The 22,208-nt window shown below is 41.2% G+C and overlaps 1 protein-coding gene across 1 annotated transcript in view; it reads right to left on the reverse strand.

Annotated features, from left to right (window-relative positions):
• The window catches only part of LOC124775999 (protein bicaudal C homolog 1-A), a 135,932-nt gene that overhangs the window by 61,951 nt on the left and 51,773 nt on the right, over nt 1-22,208 (reverse strand). Inside the window, 1 exon segment of the mRNA XM_047250840.1 lies at nt 7,086-7,298. Within this exon segment, the coding sequence (XP_047106796.1) occupies nt 7,086-7,298 (213 nt within the window).

Here is a 22,208-nt window from a genome sequence, read left to right on the forward strand (position 1 = left end):
TAACAATGAAGGCTTTAGTAGTTTTATCAGCACTACATTTTATTGTACTTACAAAAATTTAACAGATTGGTGTAGACAGCCGATAGTAAGTGTGCACAATTTTATAAATTTAAAATAGTTCTTAGTGAGCATCTGATCAAGTTATTTAATGAAGTGAATATCAGCCAAAAAATTCAAAGTTGTCTGCCATTTATGTAAGCAGATGTAGTGTACTAACTACTCGGCTGACAAAGCAACGCCCCTGTATTACAGTACAAGGATATTCCGACTAAGTGCCAACCATCATTTAACATGAACTCAGCAACCCACAAATGACTTGCTGATAAACATTTAAGTGTCACTTTCACAGTAACCTTTTAAGTAATTATTTTTTTTTTAGGTGTTATAGAGTGCCAGTCATATGGTGAACAGTGTACAAGAAACTTATGCAGCAGAATGAACTGGAGTTTTAAGAGATTCCTGAGATAGACATAAAGGATGGCCTCCAGCTGATGAATAGCCTGAAGAACATTAGATCAAGAGGATGTTACAAAACTTAACTATTTTTATTTAGAAACAGAAACAGCAATCAGTTATACCACTGGTTCATATAATAAACTGTTTTCCATAAATACATACTCCACAGTAACTTAAAGATGACAATTGTCAAGCTTTTATTTGAATGGAGATATTGTAAATTTCTTAAACCTATAGACCTGTTGCTCCAATTTCAATTTCAGTATACTTTTTGAAAAATTGTCAAACACATGCTGGATCATAATGTTAAAGATACATCAAGTTATTTTCAGCATGATTTAAGTAGATAGAACCATGTCAGTAGTAGTGCAATTTTTATACAGGACTGTAATAAAAATTACAGCAAGCACATATCCAAAGTCTTTTAGAGCATTCGAAAGACTGTCAGGGTAATCGTGGCATACTGCTGTCAAAGCTTGCAAATGACAGTCTTAATGGAAATCATGTGACTATTAAGAGTCATTCGACAGACAAAAATGGAACCACTCTTGTATCCTGATGGTACACCTGACCTTCACTAAGTGCGAAGGATAGTCTGTGAAGACATATGTTTTATATTTTATCATTATGACTGGAAATGCAACATCCATGTACGAAACTATTAAAATAGTAACAGAAGACAGAAAATATGCAAGCAGCAGTATGGAGTTTCACAGTTATAGCACAAGGCGTAACGAATATTTCCACTTAGATGTAGAAGGTAAATAGGGATGTATGTAATGGAAATTTATTGATAATTGCTTGATTAATGCAAAACTGGATTGTAAAGAATGTTTGAAAGAACTTTGAAGGTAATTTATGAATCTGTGCATAATCCTGGGTGAACTTTAACTGATACAAATATCAGCAGACCTTTAGTATCGATACATTCAAGATCAATAAATATAATTTGTGCCGTGTACTGCTTCCCATTAATTTTATTTTATTTTATCTTGATGGTGACAATGTCAGTGCAGGAACACTCCTCTGGATACTGCGTAAATCATTGTCTGCACTGAACTTCTTGATGCTGGATATCTGTGCCAAGTTGTTCTGTTTACGGTGTGAATAAATATTGCTTTTCCAATAACTTTTTATAAAATTTTTAATGAAGTCGAAATACACATTTTTAACAATGCCAGTACGATTGATCCAAGCATACATCCATACTCTACCACTTTTCAAAACAAAAGGGTGAAGATACATGAATTAATAAATTGAAGAGCATATTTCTTCTTCGGTCCATACAGATATTTAATGCTGTATCAAAACATTATCCTTGCCACAAAACAACTCTTTACTTTACCTCTGGTGCTGTTTCTAACCCATTTAGTTTACATATAGCTTGTATGTAAGAAAAGACTGAAAACATAATATGAGTCAATACAAAGGCTCAGAATAATGTAAGAAATTTATGTCAAAGTAGCCATAATTCCTTACACAGGAAGCACAAGAAGTTAGAGGACAAAGAATTTGAGAGATCTGGAGAAATGGGTTATAGCAAGGTTTTAGTAAGGCCCAGAACTTAGTCAGAATTTAGTACAAATAAAATCAAATCAAATATTTTATGGTACTAGGTTTTTGTTGTTAAATTTTCCTGTGCATCTTAGGGGTGCATGGGTGGAAGGCAATTTTTATTCCTATTCTGCCAGTGCTATTTTACCCTTTGAATAGGTACACTTTTCAAAAGAACTGTAAGTGATGAAACAATGAAATTTTTACCACACACACACATACAAAAGGTGTGTTCCACGAGTAATGTGACCAAATTCATAAAAATTTGGTATTGAATATATTCGTACAAATAATCAAAATTTTCAAAATAGCATCCTCTTTCATCGATACATTTCTGGAGGCAGTGTTTCCATGCCTGGAAGGCATCTTAGAATGCCTTTTCTGGAATGTTCTTTAGAGCTGATGTAACATGCGCCTGGATGCTTTCAATCATGTCCCAATGTTTTCCTTTCGTTACTCCTTTTAATCAAGAAAAAAAAAATTAAAAAAAATCAGCGGGAGCCAGGTCAGGACTGTAGGGAGGCTGGGGGACCAATGGGATCTTGGTTGTGGCCAGGAAGTCTTTGACAATGAAAGTGCTGTGGCTTGGCATGTCACGATGAACTTTCCATGTGTCCTTGATGTCACTTTGGCAGTGCAAGACCCTCTTCATTCTTTTGACCACTTCCAAGTAAAAGCCGAGTTCGCTGTAGTCCTGGCAGGTATGAATTCATTGTGCACAATGCCTCTGATGTCAAAGAAGACAATGAGCATGGTTTAGATCCTGGACTTGCTCATGCATGCCTTCTTGGGACGGGGCTACGATGGAGTGTACCACTCTGAACTATGCCTTTTTGTATCAGGGTCATACTCAAAAATCCACAACTCATCACCAGCGATAACCGAGTGTAAAATATCAGTATTATTTTCACACATTTCCAACATCCTCGGCACCAAAGCACTCACATGTGCTTGTGTTCATCAGTGAACACTTTTGGGACATGTTTGGCACACACCTTTCTCACGTTCAAATCTTTGGTCACAATGTGGAAGACTGTTTTTGACATGGTTAGAGTTTGTGCTATCAATTGAAGGCTCAGTCGTCTGTCAGAGTTCAAACAATCGCGCACACGCATTACATTTTCGTTGACTCATGTGGTTGATGGCTGTTCACTGTGAGGTTCATCTGTGTTCTCCTCTCGGCTCTCCATGAATGACTTGTGCCATCAGAAAACTTGATTTGGACAAGCAATCATTCCCAAACGTATGCTGAAGTAATAGAAACGTTTTGGTGATGGACTTCCCAAATTTAACACAAAATTTGATAGCGTACCATTGCTCTACAGAATGACCCGTTGTGCCATGTTACATAAACTCAAGTTCATCAAATAATGGTACCTGAAAGTAAAAAATGTAGTTTTGAGAAAAATCCATTTAAAGTTTAATATCGAAATTCTAGTACAGTTATTGATGAGAATTACTTACCACTAATATTTTCATGCACCATACTGAGCATCATCTGAATCATACTGATCTTTTCTTCTGTTGGTCCCTTTTCCTTTCTGTCTGGCTTTTTTGTACATTTTAAATTAGCAATATCTGCTTTGCTGATTCTCTCTATTTGCACCAAGGATTTTGCAGTATTTCCACTAGATTTTATGCCCAATAATTCCAAAACATCCTGTTTTCTAATTAGACTATCATTGAAGCATAAAATAGCATCTTAAACACCAAATTTGAGGGCTGTAAGCTGAACAAATACAGTTTTTGGTAACTGGTTCCAAATGACAGAATTCACACATTCATTTAAATTTTGGGTTTTCCCATGAAGACATTTCTTCAACAAGGTATCTTTATGAAGGTCTTTAAATATGGGTTTAATTTCATTCATTACTGATGCTGGTAAAGAATGTTTGTGGTCTTATCTGGCACTACTCCTGTACTTGCACCTAGTGTCAGGATCATTCGGGCAAAGACCATGCACTGGATTTTCGTTCGTGGAAATCTTATGGAAAAAGATAGCCCAAATGGGTTTTTTTCCTGTTTTCTAAATTCCTTACATTTCTTCTCATGACCAAGCCATAATTCCGTTATCTATTTCAATATTTGTCAGGCGACATTTATCACCCACCTTCTTACCATCTTCGAATACTATTTTTGACTTTTCTTTCAATAATCTTCTCAACCTGCACCCCATTCTATTCTGGATATGCCAAATGCACTAATTTAGCAATTGTGACATTAGGACCATAAGGTTGTTCTGCACACACCCGGTCATAAGCCTTGCTGTCTTCGTCTCTTTAAATACTGTGTGTACCTGTTTGCCACTAAACAGTTAAAAATCCTGAGAACTCCTGTTATTTCCATCCCACCACTTGAAGCAGTATAATTCATCTGACAGTTATGTTCATGCTCTTTCTCAGTTCCACTACCACAAGTTTTACAGTATTGCTTAGAATCTCTACATCAATTACCTTGCCAGTATGAAATTTTGTAGCTGTCACAACACTATTTAGTTAAGTGTGTCCATGTTTCTGCCAGCTGCCATCAAAACATGCACAAATAGCACCACTTTCACTGACATCACTTTCCTTGAGTGCTTCTTCAGCTGCTTCCTTCACTGAGATGTTACGAACTTCAGCAACAGCAGTACCAGTAACCTTACTGTAAGTCATAAATTTTGCAGGATGATTTGGAATGTAAAGTAATACACATAATAGTCTGCCTACCCCCATCCCTTTACCAATAGATATGACACCATGAACTAGTCTTATGTTGTTCTCATATAAATTATTATTAGCTATTTTTTATGTCTGTTGTAACAACTGCACCAAATTTTTTAAGACTGTGTCAGGTTTGACACAATCTTTTTATGAAAATAATGATTCTCACCCAAAGATGCATCACCACCACATATTCTGCACACAGCATGCTCTGTGGTTTCATTTCCAAAAATACTAAGGTTCACGATAATATTTCCAAACAAATATTCATCTCCACAAGCTGACTGGGAGGGAATGCCTTTAAGACACTTCAGTTTCTTTCTTGATGTGTGGATTTTCTTTATGTCTAACATTCTTGGGTCCTTTCACCCACTAATCTCATTTACCTTTACATATTTATTTCCTCTGAATTTTAATTTATGCGAGAATTTCTTTATTCGCGTCATTTTTATGAAAACACGTGAAACCAAAGAAATACTTCACTCACAACAAACTTCACCACGTACAACCATTAATGCTCGAAAACAATAAACATGATCAGAAGAATGAGTATCGATAGTAGATACAGGGTAGGAAACATTGAAGCGATAAAACAATAGAAGCATGAAATAATATACAAGTAGTAAAAGAATGCTGTGCATTATCTCTGCATGGTGCAAAAAGGAAGGCATGGCATTTAAATGCCAGATTGCACAGAGCGTCAGGAAAACCATCGCATCTCAAGAAAAAAATTGTCTTATTTATATAAAACAAACTGTTTCACGCAGAAAAGACCAGGCATTTGAAAGACACTAAAATCTAAAGAGTTTTTTTTTTGAAGCCCACTTGCCTTCCATCTCCCCTGAAGTAACATGGCTCATTTCTATCTCCGTCAGTATGGTCTGGAAGTGAATATAGTCTCCCAGAAACAATTTATTCTTTTAGAATACTTTGAGTCTCTTAAAACTTACATACTTTTCTTAAGTGAATGGAAGTTCTTAATATTTTTAGGATTGTGACACTTCTTACTTCATATACTTTTGCAGAGTCTGCATCATACACTACACACACAAATACGATGTTTCTGTTCTAGTATACTTAGATGCTTTGTACACATTTTCTTCTACATCGGGAAAGCTAATTCTTATATGAATATATCCCCACTATTGCCAATGTGTATCTTAGTTCTTATAATTTTGTTTCATAAATTCACTGTTTTAAAATACACTTAACTGGCCTAGAATTTTTATTTACTTAATTATGTTTTGCATCAACTAAGACACTTTTTAAGACACAAAGGGATTAATGACATTAGCTGCTAGGGGTCACTGATTTAAATCAATGGGAAAAGTTAAAAATTTGTACCAGACCAGGACTAACCCAGATGATCTGCCTACTAGGTTAATGCACTGACCATTGCACCATCCTGATACTGTGGTCATCACAACTGCACAGACTACCATAACATGCTCCTTGTCAGACTCAAATTCTCAACTTGTCCACACACTGCAGATGTAGTGCCCTTGCCAATTATCTTTATTACTCACAGTATTTTGCCAAGCCCCACAAGAGTTCGAGCATTGTGTGCATCTGCACTGGAATTATCAGTTTGTTGTCCCCACCTTAATTATATGTATACAATATCTATTCTTTCTGATATGCCTGAAATGACAGATGTCACATATGGCTTTTTGCTGTCTTACTTTGTTTATAAATGTTACATAGTTTTGTTACCGCACAGAATAGAAGTACAGCAGACTGAAAACTATCTTTGCTTTGTATGTAGTATGTTAAGGCACAGCTACTGTTTTCAGATGTATTTATCATGAGAAATTGCAGTATCTCCCAGGTTCTCTCAGCACGATTGGTTAATTGTGTCCCTCTGGGTGTTCATAGGTGTTTATATTTCCGTTTTCACTCAGTATTTCACAGACTGACTCATTCTTTGTCTTCAGGTGCTCCAAGTCGTGCTGTCACGTATACTCTTAGCCTGGACTCCAAATAGTCTGTAACTATACACAACTTCAGAACTCCCGGCTCTGTAGGCTAACAGGATTGGTTGCAAGAACGGTGTGCAAAAATAGAAATATAAAGTCAGCTGAACATGTAGAAGTACACCAGTCACCTTGTGAAATTCGAGTGTGATATTAAATTCAACGGTTCATGAATTTTCAGTTGCAACTAGGCCTTAAAATTCTCTTCAGTAATTAAAAATAAATTTGCAATGTCATTTAAGAAAAATATGATCATACTGAAATATCTTGTGTGATAAGTGAAAGGGCGTGAAATGGCAATAACTGACATCATTAAAACAACTCCGTTGCTTCCATTCCTTGGGGGCAGTAAAACTACTATTACATGATATGCACAGATATGTACTGAATTCTTACTTACCCTTACTCTTGCCCTAGCTTTCTCCACAGCTTGCATTTCACCAGATATTGAAACTTGGTTATTTTTTTCAGTTGGATTACTGCGATTCGAATCAGGAAAATGAATGTGACAACCTGTTTCCTCCATTACTTTCTTTATTGTCAGACCTCCCTTTCCTATTATATGTGAATGATCAGTGTAGCTGACATCCAGTTTCATTGTCACCCTGTTGCTCTGTAAGGAAGTTAAATTTAGTTTATTAGCTTTTAAAATATTTCTTCAGCTTCTTACACAGAGACCAGTACTGAAGGACATGCAGAAATCAGTAATACCAATGCACCACCTCCAGTTACCCTAAAACTTATTTTCTGAAAGTATACAAGTACACCACATGTGAATTAACTCTTATTGACATAAGAAACGAACTTCTTTTCAAATTAGTTACAGATATTGGTACAAAATGAGTATCAAAATGTATTCTACATCTACATGATTACTCTATAATTCACACTGTAGAGTGTCAGAATTCTTAAAGCTACTTTCCAACTAGCCTATTTCTTTACAGTTCCACTCTCAGTTAACACATGGACATCATGAGCACCTATCTAGATGAGTCAAAAAGTTTGGCATCTGGAGGAGAAAGATCGTTGGAAAGATTTCACCATAATGAAAAATGCAATTATTTTAATGACCACCACCTCAACTCACTTATCTGACAGTTTGTGACTGCATAATGTGCCCTGAGTTATGCTGTCTGACACTCAGAGGTGAGATACCAGCTTCCACCTAGAGGATGTCTAAAGAAAGGAGAGAGAGGCAGGAAGGAAGGAAGGAAGGAAGGAAGGAAGGAAGGAAGGCAGGAAGGAAGGAAGGAAGGAAGAAGAAACAGACAGGCAGGCAGGCAGGCAGGCAGGCAGGAAAATGAATGAATGAAGAAAGAAATAATGAAGAAGAAAGAGGTAAGGGTTATGGTTAATGTCCGATCAACAGTGATATTACAGATGGAGCATAATCCTAATTTGTTTTTGTAATGATTGGTAAGGAAATCATCCATGACATTTAAAAGGATGCATCCAACCATTTGCCTACAGTGATTTAAGGAGATCACAGAAAATCGAAATCTTATGGCTGCAGGGGGATCGGAACTGCCATCCCCTCCAGTGTGAGTCCAGTGTGCTGACTACACTGCCATCTCACTCTCTGCCATCTACATGGCTTGTATGGAATGCTCCAGTTGCCAGCTACACACCACCATGATTGACTCAGACTCAGTACCAATGGTGCTGCTGGCTCATCGGCGACATATCTATAATTCAGTCAGAATAAAATCTAAGCTTCAAAAAAATTCGAAAACCTATGAACTAGTGCTGAGAAATCTGAGTGTTAAGTCATCTTATGCTGTTTGCCTTAATATAGCATACACATGATAATCATGTTAACTTACTTTCAAGTAAGAGTCTTAAAAACTGGTTGTTTTGATGAATCCTGTTAACTAGCTACCCAGATAAAATTCGTTGTGTGGATGCACAGTTCTGAGTAAATAAAAATGCATTATGCTAGTTTTTGTGGGAGAGAGTACATATCCATGATTTTGGCCAAATTATATACTTTCTTATGACCCCTGAAGTTGGCCCTCTGTGGCACACAATGATTGAAAGCTGTGATATAGGTGAAGATCATCCACAGTGGCAGTGAGACTAAGGGACCCACTGCAGTCATATCATCGGTTGTGACGGCATCGGTATTACACTTTGAACCAGTCGCCGAGGCTCCCAGTTATCTGTTTGTATTGGTTATTGAAGGCCATACCGATCACGCATGCAGTTGGAGAGATGGCAAATTTTTTATTAAAAAGGGCAAATAGCCCCAGAGCAGCACTCCTGCAGTCTAAAAGGGATGTGATGGTGCTAAGTAGTATCGTCTGCCTTGTTTAGGTCAAAGAGCTAAGTGCTCAGGTGTCGGTAAAGCGTGAAAACATTGAACACTGCAGATTCCAGACATTATTTGGTTGGTGGTGGGCCAGAATTCCTGAAAGCCACTTTAAAATTGCAGTGCATGCCCTCTGGCTTCCAAGCACCAACATGACCTATGGTTGACCACACTTTCCTGTTTGTGCAGCGCATTCATTGAAGAGAATGGTCAACAATTGGTCAAAATTTGAGGGCCTTTCCTGGTTTAAGGATAAGAGTAATACCAGCAGTGGGGATTCCCATCCGAGGGTAGGTATCAGGATGACCACATCCATGGATGTAAAGAGAATGGGATGAGTAAGGTGTAAGGGAAATGTTGAATGGTGATTGCATATGATACAGTTGGTATTGTAATCTGAAGGGAGAAGATCCTGCTACAGCAAGGAACTGCTAATGGGACTAGTCTGAAAGGCACCAGTGGCCAGATGCATACTACAAAGGTTTAAAGTTGATGAAGTAACCAAGTCATAAACCTGGCAATCATAGCCCAGTCAGGAAGAAACCAGAGCCAGGTAAGTGTGGATAAGAGTAGCATAATCTGCACCTCAAGATATGTGGGCAAGGAAGCAGACACCTTTAAGCTTCTGCATGCAGCTAGTCTTCATTTTATGATTATTGTGCAGCTAGGTTGGCTTTTTATAAAAAAGGAGACCCAAGAAACGGGACTGTGCTGCAGTGTGCAGGTACTAGGTACCCAAGTAGAATCCCAGGTCAGGGTGAATCACAGCATGAGGGCAGAAATGGATGACCCATGTTTTTGTAGAAGAGAACTGGAAGCATTAGGAAACAGCCCATGTAGAGGTTCACCAGACGGTGCCTTTGACCTGGCATTAAGAAGAGGCTACCAAGTGTGAGCTTTACCAAATGTAAAAATCCAACATACAAAGCAGCTGTGACCAGTGGCTCAACAGAGGACACTGACTCATTAATGATGAGGGAAAGAGTGACACTCAATGGAGATCTGTGGGGCAACTTCCTCTTGGAAATGTGGGGAGCTGAGTGAAGTGCTGACTAACTCAGAACAATCTGTGGGATAAAAACTGACAAAAAACTGTAGGGGGTCATGGAAGATGAGAAACTTGAGAATGCCAAGCAATGTCATACACATTATGCATGTCAGAAAGATTGGGACAAGATGTTGGCATTTAGAAAAAGCCTGTCAGATAGCCATTTCCAACATAAGCAGAAGATTATGGATTGTCCATCCCAGAAACAGCACTGATAGGGGTACAAAAAGCCCCAGGATTTGAGAACCTAGCACCACATGCAGGCAACCATCCTTTTGAGCAGCTTACAGAGCATGTTTGTCAAGCCAATTGGCCAGTAATTATTGAGAGATGATGGTGTTCTTGCTTGGTTTAATGATAGGCCATGCTATCTAACTGTAAGAGGGAAGGCACCTTTGAGCCAATGACTGTTTCAAACCATGGGCAGACTTTACCTTTGGAGTGTGTTCAGGCGCTGGCTCATCTGATTGTTAATTGTATCATGGCCTGGGGCTGGGTTGTGGGCCAAGGTAGGTTAGTTTGAGAGGGTATATGGGACCAAACAGCAAAGTCATCAGTCCCATAATTCCTCCGCAAAAAGTGGACAGATCTAGTCAGGGGAGTCAAAGTATAAAGTAATAAATTTAAAAAAACACACAATAAAAGGCATAAAAGGTGAGACCAAATCTAAAAATTGGAAAAATAGAGTGGTCTTCCCATGGGGGAGCTGTCATGGTGTCCCAGACAGAAGACAAAGAGAGGTCCCAACCACAACCACCTTGCTGCTGCTGCTTCTTCAGGAGCAAAGCAAAACCTTGTATCTGGAAATAAAAACCATTTTCACAGAGGAAACTGAGGACCAGTTCCACCAGGCTAATGTGAAAGTACGAAATCTGGAAGACTATATTTAGCACAAAGGACCAAAAGGAGGGGACATTACACCAACATGTGGGATACCATCAGTATGGCTCCACAACCACATTGTGTTGGGTGGTTCTTTACACAGGAGGAAACACTGGGTGAGCCTGGTATGATCACTGTGTAGATAGCATAGAACAGTGGACTACTTCCTAGAGGAGCAGAAGGAAGAGTGCCAAACTGTAGTAGGCTCCTTGATTGTGTTTAATTTATTACTGGGAACAGCAGCATACCAGATGTCATTCCACTTTCATGCAAAGAGAGGTTTCATGTAGATTCACATATCTGCAGCTGGAATCGTGAAAGGAAATGGGGGCAAGTATCTGCTTCTCTAGCCAAACGGTCAGCCAATTCATTCCCTGGGATGCCCACATTACGTGGGACCCAGAGAAAGACAACTGAGCAGGCAGGAAGGCCAAGAGCAGAGAGAAGGTCATGGTAAGTAGATACTAAAGGGTGTGAAGAGTAGCATTGGTCGATACCCTGCAGGCTGCTCATTGAGTTGGTACAAATTAAGACACTGTGGAGGGAGGCCAGAGAAACAAAATGGAGGGCTCTGAATGGCTAGAAGCTCTGCTGTGAATACACTACATGATTCCAGCAATAAAAGGTGTTCTAAGCCAGTGGGAGATGTGAAAGCATATTCCATCTTATCTATCATCTTAGAATTATCAGTGTAGAAGGTGGTTTGTTTGGTTTTATGGCACAAGAACAACTGGGGTCATATGCATCCAAGTCAAAACTATAGAACAGGAAGGCAGGAGTTACAAAGTGACTGTCAATCCCAATGGACATAAGATAAGACAGTTAAAAACAGGGATATGGAGAAATGGCTACAGAAGACACCACACAGAAATAGAGATCAAAAACTAAAAATTAAATGACCTTCGCCATATTGCTTTGACAGATAAATAAAATGTCATCAATAGCCCGCACTTCATATGCTAGAACAGCCAAGCGGAAAATAAATGGTTAAAAAATTTGTGTACAGTTAAAACATGGGCACAATGTACATGAAGTGGTGGAGGAGTGCCACTTATCAAATGATGATGGCTAAAAATGCTGTGACCAATACACAACATAGTTAAAATGACCTCCTCCCAGTAGGAAGGCCAAGGAGGTTGTCTAAGGTGCTGGGAGAGGCTTAATAATCCAGAGCTTACTCCCATGAAGGGAGGACCAATGGCGATGCCAAAGAGACACCGCCTCCTGATAGACGGCAATGCAGGGATCATTGGAGGGAATGTATGAACTAGTGGGCTGAGGCAGGAGGACTGCAGCCTTTGAGCAGCCTCATTTCCTGACAGACCCACATAAATATCACAGTGGCTCCATCAAGAGTGAGCAAGTGAGTTTTCCTGGAGCCATTGCACAAAGGGATGGGCAGTGTACAGCACACACATACTTTGAAGGGCACTGAGATAGTCTGAGCAGAGGACACAATTTATGATGCCAGATTTACTCCATGGCCTGATACAGGTGAAGAGCTCAACTGTAAATACGAGCAGTGTGGTGGTAGAAGGTGGTGCCACCCTGGAACTCTGCAAGGATGGGACAGAGGATGCCAAAAAACTGTAGGAGTGTCAGATCTTAGGACCCTGCAATAAGTTGGTCATAATCCATGGTCTAGGCACCATCCAGGGTGGGGGGGGATGAAATACAGGGGTTGAATTCCAGTGAGTGGAGATGGCGATCCCAATGAAGGGAAGTGAGGTGCATTCCAACCAGCAATCCCACCCATGGGCAGTTGTCATGAGGGAGACATCCCTCATTCTGAAAGAAGGCATGGTACACTGGATGGTGAGGGGAATTGACAAATGGTGATTGCATAAGAAACAATGAGTTGGCACCATTGCATCTGTAGAGGGAGAGTCGCCACTTGTGCAAGAAGACTGTCAATGGAACTAGTGCAAAAGGCACCAATAGCCAGATGCGCCCCACAGTGATGAACCGGGTCAAGTATTTGTAGAGTGGAAGGAGCCACTGAGCCATAAACATGACTATCATAATCTAGTCCAGACAAGACTAGAGAATGGTAAAAGATGGAGAAAAGTGGCACAATCTCCACATCAAGGTGCAGAGGCCAGGAGGCAGAGAGAATTAAGCTTTCGCATACATGTAGCCTTTAGGTGGTGAATATGGGGCAGCCATGTCAGCTTTTTATCAAAAATAAGGCCCAAGAAACAGGACTGTGCTACAACATTGAGGAGCTTGTCACCTAAATAAAGTTTTGGATTGGAGTGTACTCTGAGGTGATGACAAAAATGCTTAAACTGCATCTTGGAGGGAGGAAACTGGAAGCCATGGGAATGGCCTACACAGAGGTCCATCAGATGGTGCCTTGGTCAGCAGATGCTACCAAGTGGGAGCTGCACCAGATGCAAAAATCATCAATGTATAATGCCAGGGTAACCACAGGCCCAATAGAGGTTACAGGCAGATTGATGGCTATGAGGAATAGTGTGACAATACAGAATCTTGTGGGACACTGTTCTCCTGAATCCAGGGGTGCTGAGTGAAGTGCCAATCTGACCTGGAAGAGCCGGTGAGATAAAAACTCATGTATAAAAATCTGAAGGAGGCCGTGGAAACCCCATTCATGGAGGGTATCTAAAATGTGATGATAACAAGGCATGTTGTTTGTCTCATGTAGGTCGAAGTAGGCTGCAACAAAGTGCTAGCAGTTAGTAAAAGCCTGTTGGATTGCTGTTTCCATTCTGAGTAAATGGTCAGAGATCATCCTTTGCAGAGGACAATGATATGGAGATGAAGGACCCTGAGATTTGAGTGCCCAACATAATCTGAAGCCAACCAACTGCTTGAGCTGTTTACAAACTACATTCATCAGGCTAATTGGTCGGTAGCTGTCAAGCGACATTGGGTTCTTACCAGGTTTAGGGACAGGGAAACTGTACCGTCTCACCATTATGACAGGAAAGCACTTGTGAGCCACATGTGGTTGCAGACCCTGAGGAGATGCTGCCTCGGGGGGGAGTGACCAAATGATGCATCATCTAGCTGTGGATGGAATTTGGGACATGGTCTGTGTTGCATGAAGAGATAAGAACCTGCAATAATTCACATTCAATGAAGGATTCATTATAGGGTTCAACGTGTTATGGGATGAGAGAGTGGGGTATGGTTAACTGTGTTTCTGCCGGAGAAAGGTGGTAAGATAGGAACAGGAAGCCAATGCCATTGTGAAGTGTGTTGTCAGGTATTCTGCAAGGACCAATGGATCTGTGCACATTGGAGGTTAAGACCCTGAACAGTTGACTGTTGCTGGTGGCTCAAAAGGCTACAGAGGTTGGACCATACCTGCGATGAAGAGGCAAATGTTCCCATGGAGGAAACAGAGCACTCCCAGCATTCCTTTTTACACTGCTCTAACAAGCCTTAGCATGGAAATGCTTAAAATTGATGAGGTTGGTTTGTGAAGGGTGTCGTTTCAATCACCGCAGCATCTGTCAGCAGTTCTGGACAGCAACTGCTACATCCTTTGTCCACCACAATACCTGACAATAAAGGGGACCTGTGGATAGGTGTACAGCAGTGCCAGCAGCATAAAGAATAGTGTTAGAGATGCCTTGCATGTCCGCATCAATGCAATTAAAGAGGGATGTATCCAAGTGCACACTGCAGATGTATATAAAGGCCAATTGGTCCTGCATGTGGGCCCGTCTGCCTGGCGGTGGCAGTGGGACAATAGAATTACTGGAAAATGGTCACTATCACGATGATCATTATGGGGTAACGAATGTAGGGAAGCCGTGAGAACAGAGGAGGAGATTGTGAGATCGACAGCAGTAGAGCTGCTGTGAACGGCATTGCAGTGGGTAGTGAACCTGTCATTGAGGAGACAAATCTAAGTCTGTAGTAAGTTGGTCAGTTAGGAGACCCCTATCCGTTTTAGTGGCACCCCCCCCCCCCCCTCCCACCCCCCACCCCACACAGGGGATGGTGGGCATTGAAGTCCCCAAGGAGGAGAAACGGGGCTGGAGTTGCTGTATTAAGGTAGACAATTCAACATAAGGAAGTGGACTACCTGGAGGAAGGTAGACATTGCGAATGATAATCGGCGGAGTCTTTTGCACACTTACCAGTACTATTTCCAAGTGGGTACAAATGGGATCCAGTCACTACTGACAATGGAGGGAACCAAAGTGGAGATCCAACCAGATTTTTGTTTTAGGGCACAAAACCAATTAGGGTCATACAGATCCCACTAGTTGCTACCCGTGGGCCGGCACGGTACCAACAGAACACCTGATAACCATGAAATGTTGGGGAGTGGTCATCGTGGAAGTGCATTGCTTGAAAAAAAGAATGCAGAATAGGAGGAAACAAGATGAAATATTTCTGATAGGTGACGACAGTTGAATTTCACTAGATGGTTGTGTGGTGTGATTCCAGATCAGACAAGATAAGCTGAGAGGAGATCATTTTAGTATCAGTGGTTGTCACTAACAAGGATGGGATACTACTCCTCCTCCTCTTGAAGGTGGAGGAGGGTAGGGCACAGAGGGAGTACAGGCATCTGCAAGATCTGGAACCGAAAGACAGCAAGTGACCTTGGGGTGCAAAGATAGTGCATCTTATGGCCAAGTTGTGGTAGGAGGTTTCTGGCTCGAGACACACAGGAGCATGGATTCCTGGGGTTTGGGGGGGGGGGGGGGGGGGTGCCCCATCACTGGAAAACTGCAAGGAAGGGTGAGGGGGATGAGGCTAAGAAAGAAGAGGGAGGGGAAAAGGATTTAACAGGGCAAAAGTTGAAAGTGACACCGGATGGATTCTCTCATATTTCTGGTGAGCCTCAGCATAAGACAGGTGGTCCATGGACTTGTACTCTTGGATCTTTTATCTTGTAAGCTGGACAATCTGGTGAGAGAGGAGTGGTTATCGTGACAGTTGACACACACAGGTGGCGGAACACAGTCACTTCCCTCATGGAGTGGGTGCCCACAAACACCACACACATGATCTGCTGTACAGCAGGAAGTTCTGTGCCCAAAACAAAAGCCCCGAAAACACCTCATAGATGGTGGAACGTACGGCTTCACGTCACATCTGTAGCAAATAACCTTGACCTTCTGTGGGAGGTTATCCTGCTTGAAAGCCAGAATGAAGGTGCCAGAATCGGTGCTGTTGTCTTTGGACCCTTCTGCACACATCGAACAAAATGAATGCAGAGTCTCTCCAGATTAGCCCAGAGTTCATCAGTTTGTAGGATAAGGTCCCTGTGAAAAATCACTCCCTGGACCCTACTCAGAGTTTGGTGAAGGGTAAGAGAGACTGGAGCATTGCCAAGATGATAACAAGTGTAAATAGCTGCAGATTGGGCAGCAGAAGAAGCTTTGATAAACAAGGAGGCTGACCACATCTTACTGAGAGGCTCCATTTTACCAAATTTCTCCTCACTATTCTCCACAAGAAACAATGGCTTTGTGGCAGTGAATGTGACCCCATCTGTCCTAGTACAGATGAGGTAATGGGGAAAGTGTTCATTCTAAGATGGCAAGCCTGGCCTTCCTCCCATGGTGTAACCATGGGTGTGAAGGCTGCCAGATCATATGAAGCAGCTTTCAATGATCCTTCCCCACTTGAAGACAGCTGTTTGAGAACAGCCAGATTTTTGCAGCTTGGTATGCTCCATGTGCCAAGCATACACTATGACACTACCCACTCTGATTGGGAGGGGGCTCTCCCGATAGGCACCACGCAACTGGCTGACATGGCACCCCTTGCCTGGAGTTCCCATGCTACAGGAAGAAAAGCAACATCATCTTGATGTCCATGGGGATGAACAGCCCAGGTATCAGTCGTGTGATCCCTGTGTTGTCAGGGGGCTCACGCAATGGGTACGTAACAGCCCCACCACATGACTGTCTACACATGCTGGTGACATAGCAAGGTGGAGGGAAAGGAAGAGCAGAAAGAAGGAAGGGGGGAGGGGGGGGGGGGGGGGGGGGGGAAGGAACCCACACCATAGATGTCAGAGAGGAATTTCCCAACTGGCTCGCTACTAACAGAAAATTTGGAAGTGATGATCAAACCGTGTGCAGACCTAAACGACAGGATGAAAGAAAAGACAGAAGGAACAAAATTGCAAGGAATACAGGGAACCAGGTGAATAGCCAGGTTGATATAAATCAGAACACTGAGAAAGGGGAAGAAGAGGGCAATGGGGAATAGGGAATAGGGAGGAAGAGCAGAGTGAAGGAAATGCAGCCAGGGACGGAAAAATTGGCTGCAATAGTGCTGGGCTCCATTCCAATCTCTCATTGTGCACAAAGAAACACCTGTATCTCCCCAGATGAGCTCCGATTTACCTTATTTTATCATGGTGATCATTTCTCCATATGTATGTTGGTGCCAACAAAATATTTTCACATTTGGAGGAGAAAGTTGGTGATTATAATTTCGTGAAAAGATTCCACAACGAAAAATGCCTTTGTTTTAATGATGTCCATCCCAAACCCTGTATCATTTCAGTGACACACACTCCCTATTTTGCTATAATACAAAACATGCTGTCCTCCTTTGAACTTTTTCAGTGTACTCCATCAATCCAATCTGGTAAGGATACCACACTGTGCATCAATATTGTGATAGAGGACAGACAAGCATAGTGTAGGCAGTCTCCTTAGAAGATCTGTTAGATTTTTTAAGAGTCCTGCCTATAAAACAGTCTTTGGTTAGCCTTCCGCACAATATTTTCTGTATGTTCTCTCCAATTTAAGTTGTTCCTAATTGTAATTCCTAGGTATTTTCTTGAATTTATGGCCTTTAGATTTGACTGATTTATGATGTAACTGAAGTTTGGATTCCTCTTAGCACTCGCGGATGAACTCTCACTTTGTTATTTAGGGTCAATTTCCAATTTTTGCACCATTTATGTATCTTATCTAAATCATTTTTAATTTGTTTTGATCTTCTGTTGACTTTATTAGTCGATAAATGACAGTGCCATCTGTGAACAAATCATTTATATAGGTAAGGGGCCTGTAACACTACCCTGGGGAACACCAGGAATCACTTCTGTTTTACTCTATGACTTTCTGTCAATTACCATGAACTGTGACCCCTCTGATAGGAAATCATGAATCCAGTCACATAACAGACCTATTCCATAAGCAAGCAATTTCACTAGAAGCCACTTGTGTGGTACGATATCAAAAGCCTTACAGAAATATAGACTCAATCTGAAGTCCCTTGTCAATAGCACTCAACACTTCATGCGAGTAAAGAGCTAGTTGTGTTTTACAGGAACAATGTTTTCTAAACCCATGTTGACTGTGTCAATAGTTTTCTTCAAGCTAATTCATAATGTTCGAAGACAATATATGTCCCAAAATCCTGCTGCATATTGACATTATCGATATGGGCCTGTAATTTAGTGGATTACTCCTGCTACCTTTCTTGGATACTGGTGTGACTGGTGGAACTTTCCAGTCTTTGGGTACATGTCTTTCATCGAGCAAATAGTTGTATATGATCGATAAGTATGGAGCTATTGCATGAGCATACTCTGGAAGGAACCTAATTGGTATACAGTCTGGACCAGAAGGATTGCTTTTATTAAGTGATTTAAGTTGCTTCAGTACTCTGAGGATAATTACTTCTATGTTAATCATGTTGGCAGCTGCTCTTGATTCATATTCTGGAATATTTTCTTCGTCTTTTCTGTGAAGGCATTTCAGAAGGTTGCATTTAGTAACTCTACTTTTGCAGCACTTTTTTTTTTGGTCACCAGTCTACTGACTGGTTTGATGCAGCCCACCACGAATTCCTTTCCTGTGCTAACCTCTTTATCTCAGAGTAGCACTTGCAACCTACGTTCTCAATTATTTGCTTGACGTATTCCAATCTGTCGTCATCTACAGTTTTTGCCCTCTAGTACCATGGAAGTCATTCCCTCATGTCTTAGCAGATGTCCTATCATCCTGTCCCTTCTCTATATCAGTGTTTTCCAAATATTCCTTTCCTCTCCGATTCTGCATAGAACCACCTCATTCCTTACCTTATCAGTCCACCTAATTTTCAACATTCGTCTATAGCACCACATCTCAAATGCTTCGATTCTCTTCTGTTCCGGTTTCCCCACAGTCCATGGTTCACTATCATACAATGCTGTACTCCACACGTACATCCTCAGAAATTTCTTCCTCAAATTAAGGCCGGTATTTGATATTAGTAGACTTCTCTTAGCCAGAAATGCCTTTTTTGCCATAGCGAGTCTGCTTTTGATGTCCTCCTTGCTCCGTCCGTCATTGGTTATTTTACTGCCTAGGTAGCAGAATTCCTCAACTTCATTGCCTTCGTGGCCATCAATCCTAATGTTAAGTTTCTCGCTGTTCTCATTTCTACTACTTCTCATTACCTTCGTCTTTCTCCGATTTACTCTCAAACCATACTGTGTACTCATTAGACTGTTCATTCCGTTCAGCGGATCATTTAATTCTTCTTCACTTTCACTCAGGATAGCAATGTCATCAGTGAATCGTATCATTGATATCCTTTCACTTTGTATTTTGATTCCACCCCTGAGCCTTTCTTTTATTTCCATCGTTGCTTCCTCGATGTACAGATTGAAGAGTAGGGGCGAAAGGCTACAGCCTTGTCTTACACCCTTCTTAATACGAGCACTTCGTTCTTGATCGTCCACTCTTATTATTCCCTCTTGGTTGTTGTACATATTGTATATGACCAGTCTCTCCCTATAGCTTACCCCTACTTTTTTCAGAATCTCGAACAGCTTACACCATTTTATATTGTCGAACGCTTTTTCCAGGTCGACAAATCCTATGAAAGTGTCTTGATTTTTCTTTAGCCTTGCTTCCATTATTAGCCGTAACATCAGAATTGCCTCTCTCGTCCCTTTACTTTTCCTAAAGCCGAACTGATCTTCACCTAGCGCATTCTCAATTTTCTTTTCCATTCTTCTGTATATTATTCTTGTAAGCAGCTGCGATGCATGAGCTGTTAAGCTGATTGTGCAATAATTCTCTCACTTGTCAGCTCTTGCCGTCTTTGGAATTGTGTGGATGATGCTTTTCCGAATGTCAGATGGTGTATCGCCAGACTCATATTCTACACACCAACATGAATAGTCGTTTTGTTGCCACTTCCCCAATGATTTTAGAAATTCTGATGGAATGTTATCTATCCCTTCTGCCTTATTTGACCGCAAGTCCTCCAAAGCCCTTTTAAATTCCGATTCTAATACTGGATCCTATATCTCTTCTAAATCGACTCCTGTTTCTTCTTCTATCACATCAGACAAATCTTCACCCTCATAGAGGCTTTCAATATATTCTTTCCACCTATCTGCTCTCTCCTCTGCATTTAACAGTGGAATTCCTGTTGCACTCTTAATGTTACCACCGTTGCTTTTAATGTCACCAAAGGTTGTTTTGACTTTCCTGTATGCTGAGTCTGTCCTTCCGACAATCATATCTTTTTCAATGTCTCCACATTTTTCCTGCAGCCATTTCGTCTTAGCTTCCCTGCACTTCCTATTTATTTCATTCCTCAGCGACTTTTATTTCTGTATTCCTGATTTTCCCGGAACATGTTTGAACTTCCTCCTTTCATCAATCAACTGAAGTATTTCTTCTGTTACCCATGGTTTCTTCGCAGCTACCTTCTTTGTACCTATGTTTTCCTTCCCAACTTCTGTGATTGTCCTTTTTAGAGATGTCCATTCCTCTTCAACTGTACTGCGTACTGCACTATTCCTTATTGCTGTATCTATAGCGTTAGAGGACTTCAAACGTATCTCGTCATTCCTTAGTACTTCTGTATCCCACTTCTTTGCATATTGATTCTTCCTGACTAATGTTTTGAACTTCAGCCTACTCTTCATCACTACTATATTGTGATCTGAGTCTATATCTGCTCCTGGGTATGCCTTACAATCCAGTATCTGATTTCGGAATCTCTGTCTGACCATGATGTAATCTAATTGAAATCTTCCCGTATCTCCCGGCCTTTTCCAAGTATACCTCCTCCTCTTGTGATTCTTGAACAGGGTATTCGCTATTACTAGCTGAAACTTGTTACAGAACTCAATTAGTCTTTCTCCTCTTTCATTCCTTGTCCCAAGCCCATATTCTCCTGTAACCTTTTCTTCTACTCCTTCCCCTACAACTGCATTCCAGTCGCCCATGACTATTAGATTTTCGTCCCCCTTTACATACTGCATTACCCTTTCAATATCCTCATGCACTTTCTCTATCTGTTCATCTTCAGCTTGCGACATCGGCATGTATACCTGAACTATCGTTGTCGGTGTTGGTGTGCTGTCGATTCTGATTAGAACAACCCGGTCACTGAACTGTTCACAGTAACACACCCTCTGCCCTACCTTCCTATTCATAACGAATCCTACACCTGTTATACCATTTGCAGCACTATTGATTGATTAATTGAGAGGGGTTAGGGGACCAATCGGCAACATCATCAGTCCCATGATCCCGAAGTGAGTCCCAGAAGAAAGGGGGTCTGCTAAAAGTGGATGGATCCAGTCAGGGAAGTTAAATTATAAAATCATGAACATTAAACATGCACAGTAAGAGCATGAAAGTTAAGACCATATCTAAAAACTAGAGGAAAGGGGCAGTCATGGGGTCACAGATCGAGAAGATTGTAAAAGCAGTCCAAACCACAACCAACCTACCCCTGCTCCAAGATTGAAGTAGAATCTTACACCTAGAAACAGCAACCACTTTCATGGAAGGAACTGAGGATCAGTTCAGCCATCCATGGATTGTCTGCCAATATTAAATTTAAGGAATCGGGAAGACTCTACTTAACATGAAGGGCCAAAAGAAGGGGACATTCCACCAATATGTGAGGTATCATCAGTAGGAGGGAATAATAGGTGAGCTGGGTATGACTAATGCATAAACAGCATAGAACCATAGACTCCTTCCAGGAGGAGCAGAAGGAAGAATGCCAAACTGCAGTGTACTTCTTGATTGTGTGGAGTTTGTTACTATGAGCAGTAGTGCTCCAGATGACATTCCACATTTGGGTGGAGAGAGATTTGACGTAGATCCGCATATCTGCAGCTGGAATTGTGAAAGGAAATGGGTTTAAGTATCTGCTTCTCTAGCCAAATGGTCAGCCAGTTCATTCCCTGGGCTGTGCACATGACTTGGGACCCAGAGAAAGACAACTGAACAGGCGGCATACTCAAGGGAAGAGAAGGTCATGGATGGCAGAGACCAAGGGGTGACAAGAGTAGCATCAGTCAATAGCTTGCAGGC

The sequence above is a fragment of the Schistocerca piceifrons genome, chromosome 2 (genome assembly GCF_021461385.2).
Source record: "Schistocerca piceifrons isolate TAMUIC-IGC-003096 chromosome 2, iqSchPice1.1, whole genome shotgun sequence".
NCBI lineage: Eukaryota > Metazoa > Arthropoda > Insecta > Orthoptera > Acrididae > Schistocerca > Schistocerca piceifrons.